Genomic DNA, 13326 nt, shown 5'->3' on the forward strand with positions numbered 1-13326 from the left:
GCAGGGGGCACAGGTTTGATTCCTGGTGGAGGAACTAAGATCCCGCATGCCACGCAGCTTGGCCAAAAAAAAATCATGGTTTAATGCCAGACAGTCGTAGGGCAGTATCAAAACTGGGCAGAAGTTGAGAAGGCAGGGATGCAGGCTGGCAAAGGGAGGGGCAAGCAAAATCTAGCATGCGTAAGGGCCAGTGGAGGGAGGAAGAACGAGGGGCTTAGATTTATGGTTAGGCAGTGGAGATTACCAGAAAACTCTTGGGAACAACTACGGAGGGAATAGACCTAGGAAGCACCAGTGGAGAAAGTGACTTGAGAAATCAGCGCCCCCTGCTGCCTGAGTGTGGAGGGTTCTGTGGGGAGCAACACCACCTGCTGGCCAAAGGGAAGAACAGTCCCTGCTCCTAGGTGGGCCCTAATTACCAACAGAAGCCTGGAGTCAGAACGGATACAGTGGAAGGCAAAGAAGTGAGCAGAAAATGGCAAAATCATCCTGTCACATCTCCAGGAAAAGGAGCAAGGGCCAAGGCTTGAACATGCAGGGCCCTGGCAGCTTCCCCGTGACACCCTAGCCCCTCTTGGAGATCACTCACACACCACTCTGCCCAGCATCAACACAAAGCCATCAACTCCACAGTCACCAGTGCAGACAGTTTAATGCTCTCCACCCCATCACCAACTCCCACTGTCCTCCGTGAGGCCCTCTGCCCCAGGGTACCCCTCACACTGGAGCCCCAGACAGTGTGCACAAGAGCATGCCCACCATCAGCACCACCTTTCCCCCCACCCCATGCCCAGGACTTGGAGGGGTTGTCTTTTCACCTGTGGGACCTAGAAGCCGACAGAAGAGAGGGCTTCTGAGGGAGAAGAGCCACAGAGTGAAAAGGAATAATGGTAGGTAGTGCTCCAGAAAGAGAACATGATGTGTGTGAGGAGGGAAAAGGAAGAAAGAGCTGTTAGGCGCAGGGGGAATGGTAATGGGGTCAGAATTCTGACTTCTCCAGGCTAAGGCCCTCCGTTGGGAAGCAGGCTGACGGCCTAGCAAAACAGCAGCTCTAAGGCAGTCCTGAAGAACAGCACGGGCAGCTGGCAGAATGCACTCGTAGCTCACCCCTCGAGGACAACAGCTATGATTCTGCTCCCCCCACCACAGTCCCAGCCCAGCAGCCTCCAGGAGACCAAGGACAGATGATGCTGTGGCCTTCCCAAGAAGGGACAGCCCCCAACCGCCTGCCCGCCTATCGGGGTTGACACATTCCTACAACCAACTGAGGTGCTCCTCCTCGTAGCGCTGAGGGTCGATGAAGGGCCGGTCAATAGAGCGGATCATCAGCTCCCCACAGTACACGCACTCAGCGGCCACCAGTTCATCCAGGTCAGCCTTGAGCTGTTCCCGGCTGGGCCCCCCGGTGGCAGCGCCCCCCTCGGCCTCCTTAGCCCGGGCAGAGCCCTTGGCAGGGGGTGGAGCAGCGCCCAGCTTTCGCTGTAGCTCCTCGAGCCGAGCCTGCTTGTAGGCCGGCAGGCCAGGCCGCACGGCCTGCAGCAGGCAGTCAGCGTGGAACATGTGGCCACAGAGGAAGAGGTAAAAAGGGCGGTTGAGCAGGGGGAAGTCGCAGGTGGCACATTTGTCCTGGGGCTCCACGGTGCCATAGCGGCCCCGCAGCTCCTGCAGGTCTCGCCGGATGCGCTGGGCGCTGGCTGTGGCCTCTTCCATCTCCCGCTGCAGCTCTTGGATGTGGTGGTTGTAAGCCTTCAGCGAGCTGCAGATCGCCTCCTTGAAGTGGTCGATGGTGACGAAGTCAGGGAAGAAAGGCAGCACGTCCTCGATCTTGAGCAGGGGGCAGCTGGCCAGGCAGGCCATGGCCGTCTGCACATCCTCCTCCTCCTGCACCACATGCCGAGCAATCTTCAGCCACAGCTTCTTGCGTAGCTCCTCATCTTCCTCGGGCAGGTCAGCACACTGCTTGGCCAGGTCCACGTCCACCTGTGGGGAGGCTGAGAGCGTTAGGGTCAGGTCCCACTCAGGACAGGGTCTGTGGGAAAGACAGAGGCCCAGCACTCCAGGCAACAAGTGAGACGGGGCTCCTCGGGGCTGGGAAGGAACCTGTCTCAGTAATGGGCCTGCCTCTGTCAGAGCTACACAAACGCTACTTATGATGGTGGGCCTGCAATTTTAGTGAATTTACAAATCACCTGGGGAGCACATCCAAAATACAGATTTCTGGGCCCCCCCCACAGACATTTTGATTCAGTAAGTCCTGGGTTCAGACCCAGGAATTCCTATTTTTTTTTTGGCCTCGTTGCGTGGCTTGCGGGATCTTAGTTCCCCAACCAGGGATCAAACCCACGCCCTTCGTAGTGAAAGTGCAGAGTTCTAACCACTGGACCACCAGGGAATTCCCTCGAATTTTATTTATTTATTTTTTGCGGTACGCGGGCCTCTCACTGTTGTGGCCTCTCCCACTGTGGAGCACAGGCTCCGGACGCGCAGGCTCAGCGGCCATGGCTCACGGGCCCAGCCGCTCCGCGGCATGTGGGATCTTCCCAGACCGGGGCATGAACCCATGTCCCCTGCATCGGCAGGCAGACTCTCAACCACTGCGCCACCAGGGAAGCCCCCCCTCGAATTTTAAATAGCACTTCACACGATCCTACGCAGGTGACAATTCATGATTTGAGCAATGCAACTCAGCACTTTCCCCTTCTGCAATTGTGGCTAGCAGGTATGCAGAATTTACCTGTGAGGGAAGTACTATAACATCATCCCCATTTTGTGTCTGAATAATCTGACGCAAAGAGAGGTTCAGAAACCAGCCTGAGGTCACACAGCTTAGTAAGAGGCAGAACCAGAATTCAAACCCTGACTTGAGTCTGTGTTCTTAACCTCTATACTACAGTTGCTATCTGGGAGAGAAGCCAGCACCCCCTAGCCACAGTGTCCCTCTGACCCTGCAGCACCTGAAGCTACTGCTCTCCAGGCCCCTCTCCTGGACAGGGTCAAGGCTCATTGGCTCACCTGCAGGGCCAGGTCCACAGCCTCCTCATACAGCTCCAGGACCTTGTAGACATGGACGCAAGCATGGTGGTGGCCATGCTCAGCACAGAGCCGCAGCGCGTACTTGAGGTCATAATGTACCCGGTGTGGGCTGGCCCCGGCCTGCTCGAGGTAGGCCAGCAGCGAGGCTGGCTGGCCTCGGGCATAGAGCGACAGCAGGTAATTGTGAATGGCCTGCTCAGTCTCGCCCAGTACATTCACGCAGAACTCCATGTAGCGGATGGCCTGGCTCACCTGCTGGGCCTCGCCACCCTGGCTATAGTTCACCAGGGCAGGGATGAGCTGCCGGGCATCCAGCCGGCTGCCCAGCTCAATCCAGGCGTCCACCAGCTGGCGAGGGATGTGACGGATGAGGATGGGTGAGAACTTGTAGAAGAGCTGGGGGTCACGGTGGCGGGCCAGCACAGCCAGGGCCTCCTCGTAGGCCTCATGCTGGCAGTGGTATGCCACCACGCGCTCGTAGTCCTGCATGATCACAGCGAAGTATACCATGTGCTCTGTGTCCCCGTGGCTGGCAAGCAGCTCGTGGATGGAGGCCCGGCTGGCGAAGAGCCACTCCTTGTGGCGGGGGCTGCTTAGGAAGGCGCGGAAACGCTCCCGGGTTTCCCGGTAGAGGTTCAGGGCCTCAGGGTCACCCTGCAGGGCCCCGAGTCGGCTCAGGTAGAGCTCCGTCAGCCAGGCGGTAAGCAGCGTGGCCTGGGTGCGCTCAGCAGGCTTCAAACTGGCCAGTTTTCGCTGCAGGAACTCGGCCAGCGCCTCCTCCTGGTGGGCCTCCAAGAACTTGAGGGCAATCTCCTCAAAGTAGCTCTGAGTCAGGGCGTAGCAGCGGGCACTCTCCAGGTAACGATGCTGGCGGAAGCAGAAGTCGGCCTCCCGGGCCAGGACCGTGTCCAGGCAGTCAGGCCGCTCTCGACAATACTCTTTGGCCAGGTCGAAGCGGTTCATGTCCAGGTAGGTGCGCCAGACATCCCGGGCCTCCCGCTGTACCTGGTAGCGGAAGACGGCCCGCTCGGTGTGGGCCCACAGGTGGCCTGTGGAGGAGTCCTTCACCATGTGCTTCAGCGGCCCAAACTTCTCCAGGAAGTGGTCCCGCAGCACCACCTGCCCCGTCAGCGTGCACACCGCCTCCACCCGGTCCGCCAGCAGCAGCAGGAAGTGGAACTGGGTCAGGACGATGGCCAGGGGTGGGCTGGCCCCAGGACCCACCCCCTCTGGGTACTCCCAGACCCGCTCCTCGCTCAGCAGGGAGTCGGGACGCCCGCAGTCCAACGAGCCATACAACACGCCATCCCCCATCATCCAAGCGAAGGCCCGGGGCGCAGAGCGCAACTTGGGGGTGTAGAAGGCCAACTCACTGTAGCCCAGACTGCTGGGGAACTCACGGAATGGGGGTGGGTGGTCAGTGTAGGCAGCAAAGAGCCCTGAGAAGCCCTGGGCCTCAGCTCCCTCGGCTGCTCGGCCTATGAACTGGAAGAGGCGCTGCCGAGTGGTGGCGATGACAAACCCACGCCCTTCAGGGCCCCGCTCCGCCTCGAGGGAGCACACAGGTGCTGGGCCCCCTTCTTCGTTTAGCACATACAACGGACGGAAGTAGAGATCCGGGGCAGGGCCGAAAAGCCCACCCTCGCTGGCCGAGAGCTCTGCTTCAAAGATCTGACCTTGGGCAGTGCCGACCAGGATGGGGCCTGTGCTGCTCTCAGTACCCAGGGCCTTGTTCCAGCCCACACTCTCCACCAGCTGCCCCTTCCAGCGTGCCAGGGGCCGAACTTTCTGTCCATTACGGTTCACGTAGAGGACCTCAGTGCTGCTCAGAGCAATCAGCAGGTGAGAGCCTGGAGTGGGGGAGAGCATGGCACCCTAGAGGATGCTATTCCCACCCTCAGATCCCACCCACCCAGGCAGTGACCTACCCTCAACATCCCCCACCCCCTACTCCCCATCTCAGAACTCTACCACCACTTACCAGTAGGGTCCAGGAACATCTTGTGAACTTTGGCATCATCCTTGCGCCCCAGCTCCATGTGGTTGGGTTCATTTGCTTTGCCTAAGTCAATGCTGTTGGGACAAGAGTCACAGCCTCACTCCAGAGAAGGGCAGATCCTTCTGTTGAATCACAGACCTCTTTATAATCTGATGAAAGGCACAGCCTTTCTTCCCTGAAATCTACATAGACACACAAAATTCTGACTACAATCCCAAGGGAACTCTGAAACACATGTGGGGTCCTCCTTAAGAACGCTCAGCTCTGAGAACACCCCCACTTCATTCTGAGAAGTCACTAAGCAGAAGTCTTTTCCTTCTGCTCAACATACCTCCAGTGCATCTAGGAAGATAGGCAGGGGTATCCCAGAATGCCGGGGTAAAAAGGGAACAACAAATAGTAGCTAATGGTTACTGAGCACTTTCTATATACCAAGCACCATGCCAAGAGCTTGAGCTAGTATGACCTCAATTAACCTTCACAATAACCTTGAGGAGTGCTCCCTTAAGATTATTTCCTATTTAAGGTATTTCCTTATGAAATTCTTTTCAAATTATATGCTCATTCTAACTAAAGAATCAATACAACAGTGTATGAAGAAAAAGTTAATGATTTTCTTCCCAAACTCCTATTACTCCCAATGGAAAAAACTGATGTTAACATCTTTCTCCATGTTCATAATATAAACAAGCTTATTTTATCAGTTTTTACAAAAATGTTTTCACATTGTATATATGTGTGTGTATGCATATTAATTTATAATTTGCTTTTCTCACTTAATGATATTTCATGAACATCCCACTGGGTCAACAGATACAGCTAACTCATTGTTTTAATAACTGCATAATATTCCCTTTTATGGGTGAACTATAACTTAATCGTTTTCCTATTGATGGATATGCAGCTTGGGTCCAGTTTTTCCTACCACAAATACTGCTGGAATCAACATCCTTGTATCTATACCTTTGTAAACTGGTACTTTTCTTTCTGTGGTATGTATTCCCCAAAGTGGGACTGCCAGGTCAAAGTTATAGATATTTCAGTGTTTAACAGACATTGCCAGATTATTTTTCCAAAAGATGGTGGCAATTTATACTCTTCCCAGTAATGTATGAGAGTCCATCTCTGTGTATCTTCACCAGCATCATATATTACTGTTTAAAATTTTTGCTTATCTGATAGGTTGAAAAAAATGGTCTCTTACTGTGATTTTGATTTGCATTTCCCACAGGCTGAAAATTATTTTCAGATGTTTACTGGAAAATTTGTAGTTCCTCTTCTGTGAGCTGCTTGTTTATCTTGTTTACCCTCCCTTTTCTACTGAACCGTCTTTTTTCATTTTTTTTTTTTTTTTTGGCTGCACCTCACAGCTTGCGGGATCTTAGTTCCCCAACCAGGGACTGAACCTGGGCCCCAGCAGTGAAAGCGCCAAGTCCTAACCAGTGGACCACAAGGGAATTCCCTGGACTGTCTTTTTCTTATTAATTTCTAAGGGCTTTTTAAGGAACAGGAATGTAAATCTTCAGTCATATGTGGAAAAACATTATTTTCCCACCATCTTTTGTCCTGACCTGCTTCATATGTTTTATTTTTATTCTGTCATAACGCAATCACTATGTGGTCAAATCTATCTACCTTTTCCCTTGTGGATTCTGGATTTTCTAGCTTGAGTAAGAAGGTCTCTCTTCAGCCCAAGAACATTGAAATTTATTAAATATTCTTTTAACATTCACACTATTTTTTATATTCAAATAATTATTCCACTTAGAATTCATTTTTATGATACAGAGGTTTAGCTCTGTTTCATCCCAGATGGTTATTCTGGATAGATAAACAATTTTGCTGACACCTTTGTCATATATTAGTTCCATTTACTTATACTATTTATTTCCAGTTTTATTGAGATATTTTATTTCCATTTATAGTGGATTTATTTCAGGACTCTAGACTGTATCGCTTATCTACATGACTAACTTGTGGGTTGGTACTATCTTTAATAGATGAAGGGACGTGTTCAGAAAGACTGGGTGACTTTCCATCCCTGTTAAGTGGGAGAGCTGAGCTCAGAGTCCGGGTCTACTATGCTACTGGTTCTCTTCAGGAAGGGATAGGATATTTCCTGAACATTCCAAATCCACTGTTTAACCTGCCCAGAGTGGAAAAAAGGCCCGGTCAGTCAGTAGTTCCAAAATACCAACAATCCACTCCCTACTCCTAAACCTTTTGGGTCCTCACTTACCGGAGTAGTGTATCCTTGCCCAGGCTCATGCAGAGCTGATTGCAGGAGACGACAAGACTGGTGATACGCTCAGAAGGGGTAAAGTCAATGCGCTGCCTCGTGAAAATGGGCACTTCCTTCTCTAGCTGGGCATTCACATATCCTAGGTGAGGAGCCAAGGAAAGGTTAGCTATGGAACAGAGGGAGGAAGGGCAACATATTCCTCTCCACCTTCCCAACATATTGCTACCCCGGGACCTTGGTTAGCCAGCACTTGAATACCAATATATCAAGCAGTTTGCTAATCACCTCTACATTAGTCCTAGGCTACATTAGGGGTTCTGGGCTCTTCCCACATCTCTGAAAGCAGTGAGGGGTTGATTCTTTGAACCCTTGGGATGCTGTTACACCATGATATACCTGCTCCCAGTGGTAATGTGGTGGGCGGGGAAGGGTTGGGTGTTCTCCCTTATCAATCTTTGGCCAAGCAATCCCAGCTCAACTAAAGTAGTCTAGTTCCGCTCTCTCCCCTCCTCCTTGCCCATGCAGTAATACTCTCAGTGAGTCTCCAGAAGAATGAGGGCGGAGGGATCCTTGGGGAATCCTTCCAATCAGTTGGTTAACAAACTGCTGCAAAAACTTCCCCTCAACGCCCAGATGCACACAGCTCTAGCAAAAGCCTAAAGTACTTCATTTTCCCCTGTTCAGTGACAAAGTTCCCTCTAGGACCATTCTTCCTTCCCCTACAACATTCCCATTTCACCAGTTCTTTGCCCACTCTTTTCCTCCCACCTCCAGAAGGGGCCTGGTGGGAAAAACACTGAATCAGATGAAGCCTATTCTCATCTGAGCCTATTCTCATCTGAGCCTATTCTCAGTTTTCCCAACTGCGGCCCTGTAAGCAAGACACTTCCTTATCTGAGTTCCAGTTCCCTCTTAGAAGGACCCTAGTGGCAGGGCCTAGATCACGCGGCTGCTCTTGCTGCTCTTTCAATCTTCGACCATCCACCAGCTGGGGGCCATAAGTGCCTGAGGAGAATCAAGGGCCTAGACCCAGACTGCACGTCCAGGAGGTGAACCCGAGCTCCTGGAGCCAACCCCTCCGCTCCTCTCTTGCAGATGCCAGGAGAGCTAAGAGGTGCAGCGGCGCCCTCACTTCCCTTACCCGAGTGGGGGATGCCGACGCTGGGGCAGCCGGGCTGCAAGACGGCCGAGCGGGAGAGGGAGTCCTCGTATTCATCCAGGATAGACGCCATGGTGCCCGGCCTGTGGGTCCTCCGTCTTGGGCCCAGGGATTACAACAGGGCTCCCCCCAGGGATCCCCGTCTCCCCGGATTGGAAGCTGCGACTCCCCAGCCTCGACAGGGATCTGACAGATCCTGGCAATCCGCCGCCGCCGCCGACTCCTCCTCTTTAAAATCCTGAGGATCTTCTCACTCTCGCCTTATAGAGCGAGAAGACCGGGGAGCTCTCCCCCTTGAATCTGGCGCAGTACTGCACCCAACTCCCGCCCCCAGGAGACCACCGGCTCCCCCTAGCCGATCTCAGGTGATCCCAACCTCCCCCGAGCAGCTCAGCTGACTCCCGCCCCCGGGACGCGCGCCTTTAACGTCACTTCCGGGTTCTCAGAAGCCCGCGTTTGCTCCCGCAGAGAAGTCGCGAGCCCGGCCCCTGGGAGATGAGGTGAGGACTGCGGCGGGAGGGCGGGGCTGGGGTGGTGGTGGTGTGGGGGGGCTGGGCAAGGCCTATCCCGCTCTCGAGGGGAGTCGGGTGGGGGAGCGTTGCACATGTCCGAGCTGTAGACCAGCTGGGTGGTGGGCGGGCCCCGCTGAACACAGGCCCCTCTGGACCCTGCTGCAGTTCCAGGCTTTGACACCAGGAGGCAATCCCAGCTTTCTCAAACCCCCTTCCCCCACCCGCCCAGCGCAATCTACCCCCAGACAAGGAGCGGGTCCCCAGCACCTTTCAGGCCCAGGCTTCCCTCCCTCAGAAGACTGCTCAGCCTCTGTCCAGCTCCCGCTCCCACCTTTTAAAACAGCCCGTTGGGGACATCCCTGGTTGCGCAGTGGTTAAGAATCTGCCTGCCAACGCAGGGGACACAGGTTCGAGCCCTGGTCCGGCAAGATCCCACATGCCACAGAGCAACTAAGCTCATGCGCCACAACTACTGAGCCTGCGCTCTAGAGCCCGTGCTCTGCAACAAGGGAAGCCACCACAATAAGAAGCCTGCGCACTGCAGGAAGAGTAGCCCCCAATTGCGGCAACTAGAGAAAGCCTGTGCACAGCAACAAAGACCCAGTGCTGCCAAAATTTTTTAAAAATAAAATAAATAACTTTTTAAAATAAATAAATAAACAGCCCGTTGCCCTAGGTCCCCAAGAGAACCTCCCGTTCTTCAATCTAATCGCCATCATAATCCTACCTTCACAAGGCACTGGCCTCTCTTCTCCCACATCCAGGGGCCCACCAGGTCCAAAAAGTGGCAGAGCTGGTGGCTTGGCCAGCAGGAAGCCATGCTCGTGACGTGTACCCAGGAACATGGCCACAGCGCTGTGGGAGCACGCAGGAGCGGGTAAGAAATGCCTGAAAAGCCTGGCAGGAACGAGAGACAAGAGATGTTGGAGGCGGGTGGGGAATCCAGAGAGGCGGAACTGCGAGAGTTTGGGTGCAACTGCTGTTGGGTTTCTCTCTTCCACCGGCCTAGGCGACCCAGACAGCGTCTGTTCCTTTCTGGGGCCCATGGGCCTTGCTACCTTGCTAAAGTGAAGGCTCTAGGCCCGGGTCACCGGTGTCCTGGCTTTAACTGGTAGCCTGAGAGTAATGACTAAGCGCGCCTCCTGTATTCTCAAAAGCGTCCAGGTGTGCACCGTACATTGTGTGGTTATGCTTTTCTTGCCGAACTTTCCTGGTAGGCGCAGAGGACTGGACCCTCACCAGCCCTCAGAGAAGGCTCTCTGGGCCTGCAGTGGCCCCGGCCTGGTTCGTGGGCCAAAATAACTTCTCGCTGCTCCCGGGTCGGCTTCTCCTGCCCGAAACCTGCGGCCACGACGCGGCTGTACCGCCAGGGGCGCTGCGCGGCAGGCTAGGTCCCAAGAGGGAGGATGCCCGAGCTGGGAGGTAGGGAGTTTTCCGCCTTGGGAATAGTGATCCCAGGTTGGGGGCTGCTAGTTTGTAAGGCTCCACCCCAGATCACCTGCCGGCTGCATTTAGGGAAATACAGATAGGTCCAGACAGAGGTCAAATAACCAGAAATACCTTTTCTGAGTAACCCACGATGTGCCAAGCACCACACTAAGTTCCTAATATTCATTGTTATTTCATCTTCACACTAATGCTGTGAAATAGGCACTGCCCTTTTCCACACATTATGAAACCGGCAACTGAAATTCAACATGGTGGAGCAATTTGTCCAAGGTCATGTGGCCAGGAAGTGGGGAAGCCAGGAGGCAATATTCAAATCCAAGCAGATGCTGAAGGGTTCACCACCACACTCTCCATGATGCCAGTACAAGCTGAGGGAAGGGGTATACAACGGGATCCTCAGGTCTGGACTGTGCAGAGAGAATGTCCCCCCTGCATGGAGTGGTTAGCATAGGAGGGGTGTCTCAGGGACACAGAATCCTTCCAGCCACCTCCTCACTGTCCCCAGAGTCTCCCTCTTGGTTCCACTGCTCTCTGGAATGTATGGGGTGGTGCCTAAGTGGGCCTTGCTTGCTACAGATTCAGTACATACTCTCTGTTGAGTTGATTACAGCAGTTTCCCCCCACATACTCATTATTTAATGTTAGGCTGGACTTTGGAGTAAGAGTCAGAGACCAGCCTTCTTGTTCCTGCCCAGTCACTCAGTAGCTGTGACACTGTGTGCATTTGATGCTCTTAGCTTTGGTCTCCTCATCTACAGAAATAGATATAATGATACCTAGTAGGTCTGTGTTGAAGAGTAAATGAGGTGATCTAGGTGAAAGTTCCTTGCGATAGCACAATCCAACGTAGAGCATGCGCTCGATAAACTCTAAATGTGGCTTTAATCTGACAGTGGACTCTCAAGTCCACCATCTCCATGAAGCCTCTCTGGACCACAACTTCTCCCTCATAACTGCTATGGCTTTCCTTGCATCGATCTCTACTGGCACCTAATTATGAAACATGGGCATTTTGCTTTTACATAACAGAAGCTGACTGAGGGGAATAACTCAGACATTCCTGAGCACCAGAATACAGAGATGCCTTAGGGAACTCACAGCTGGAGATACAGATCCACCAGCTCTGACCCCTCAAAACCCATGTGGTAGTTGCTATGAGACAGGTAAGGGCTGACTGCTGGGCCAGGGAGGGAGAACACTGGTGTATGAAAGCTGATGAATTTGAGTTAAGACTTGAAGTGCGTGTATGATGTCCAAGGGTAAAAAAGGGAAAGCATTAAGCAAGCCTCAAGAAAACCAAGAGCAGAGACCTGCAGATAGTGTGATGTTGCAGGTGGGTGTGGGGGGAGCTGGAGCACTGGGAGTAGGGCAGTGGGAGAAATGGGACTGGTTGAGCTACATTGTGAAAGCTATTGAATGGCCATCAGAAGGTTTTGGCTGGGGATGAAACCATCTGATGTGGGTTCTGGAAAGATGGGTGGAGGCTTGGGTGGAGTCCACATCAGAGAGGATGAGCTCTGAGGAGACATTTCTGAGGAAGGGTCACTGAGCTCAGTGTCAAGTTAAACACTGCGGGGAGGGAGGCCAGGGAGGAGGCCAGTGCAGGACTGCTCTTGAGACACCTGGCAGATGGTACAGTAACAACTTTGGGAGGAGGAGGAGCTGGGGGTGGGGTTGGGGGGGGGCAGAGGTCATATGCTTGAGCTCAGTCTGGATGGTTGCACTTGAGGCCCCTGCAGGTATTTACTCCAAGAGACCCAGCACCTGTAAGGCATTCACTAACTGTTTATTAAACAACTGCATGAATGAGCTTTCTCATGCTTCAGTTTCTAATCTGTAAAAGGAGAAAAATCTACCTTGTAGCATTGTATTATAGGATACTATGTAAGTCACTCTGTGCCTGCCTAAAGCTAGATAATGCTCAATACAAGTTAACTATAGTAGTAATTGTTGACTAAATGAAGACTTGGACCGAAAGAAATGATTTAATTGACTTAAGAGAGTAATTAGTTTGTTTTTTCTTTTCATTGAAAAAGTCTACATTCTTTTTTTTTTTTTTTTTTTTTTTTGGCTGTGCGGCATGTGGGATCTTAGTTCCCTGACCAGGGATTGAACCTGTGCCCCCGGAGTCCTAATCACTGGACCACCAGGGAATTCCCCAAAAATAGTCTACATTCTTTATTCTACTTCAGAGTATCTGAGACTGTTTCTGACTAGGAAGCCTTAGGCTGATAGTAGATCTGTTTTTTTTTATTATTATTATTGAAGTATAGTCAGTTTACAATGTTGTGTTAGTTTCAGGTTGTACAACAAAGTGATTCAGTTATACATATTTTTTTCTCAGATTCTTTTCCCATGTATTGAGTAGAGTTCCCTGTGCTATATAGTAGGTCCTTGTTGTTTATCTATTTAGTACATAGTAGTGTGTATATGTTAATCCCAAATTCCTAATTTTTCCCTCCCCCCTACATTTCCCCTTTGGTAACCATATATTTGTTTTCTATGCCTGTGAGTCTGTTTCTGTTTTGTAAGTAAGTTCATTTGTATCATTTTTTTAGATTCCACATATAACTGGTATCATGTGATACTTGTCTTTCTCTGATTTACGTCAACTTAGTATGATAATCTCTAGGTCCATCCATGTTGCTGCAAAGTAGTTCTTTTGTTTTTGTTTTCTTAAAAATTTATTTCTGGTTGCGTTGGGTCTTCGTTGCTATGTAGGGGCTCCCTCTAGTTGCGGCGATAGGGAGCTACACTTGGTTGCGGTGCGTGGTCTTCTCATTGCAGTGGCTTCTCTTGTTGTGGAGCACGGGCTCTAGAGCTCAGCCTCAGTAGTTGTGGCACACAGGCTTAGTTGCTCCACGGCATGTGGCATCCTCCCGGACCAGGGCTCGAACCCGTGTCCCCTGCATCGGCAGGTGGATTCTTAACC

At 52.1% G+C, this 13326-nt stretch overlaps 1 protein-coding gene across 1 annotated transcript; it reads right to left on the reverse strand.

The window, feature by feature from the left end:
* Window positions 1-11: 11 nt before the first annotated feature.
* On the reverse strand, window positions 12-8838 carry VPS18 (VPS18 core subunit of CORVET and HOPS complexes). Its single transcript, XM_030843057.3, has 5 exons — window positions 8416-8838; window positions 7272-7413; window positions 5015-5106; window positions 3013-4883; window positions 12-1980 (listed from the first exon to the last, which is right to left on the reverse strand). Exons 1-5 carry the CDS (start codon window positions 8504-8506, stop codon window positions 1255-1257), a joined length of 2922 nt encoding a protein of 973 aa, XP_030698917.1. The 5' UTR covers window positions 8507-8838; the 3' UTR covers window positions 12-1254.
* Between the last annotated feature and the right edge of the window lie 4488 nt (window positions 8839-13326).

This window comes from Globicephala melas, chromosome 2 (assembly GCF_963455315.2).
Source record: "Globicephala melas chromosome 2, mGloMel1.2, whole genome shotgun sequence".
In the NCBI taxonomy this organism is placed as follows: Eukaryota; Metazoa; Chordata; class Mammalia; order Artiodactyla; family Delphinidae; genus Globicephala; species Globicephala melas.

What these genes read in the sequence shown, in the direction of transcription:
- VPS18 (XM_030843057.3), bottom strand. Translation starts at nt 8,506, where the DNA reads ATGGCGTCTATCCTGGATGAATACGAGGACTCCCTCTCCCGCTCGGCC. An exon ending in GATGTTCCTGGACCCTACTG is followed by an intron (nt 4,884 to 5,014) that starts GTAAGTGGTGGT and finishes CCCCCACTCCAG; the next exon opens with GCTCTCACCTGCTGATTGCT. An exon ending in CTGTGGACCTGGCCCTGCAG is followed by an intron (nt 1,981 to 3,012) that starts GTGAGCCAATGA and finishes GCCTCCCCACAG; the next exon opens with GTGGACGTGGACCTGGCCAA.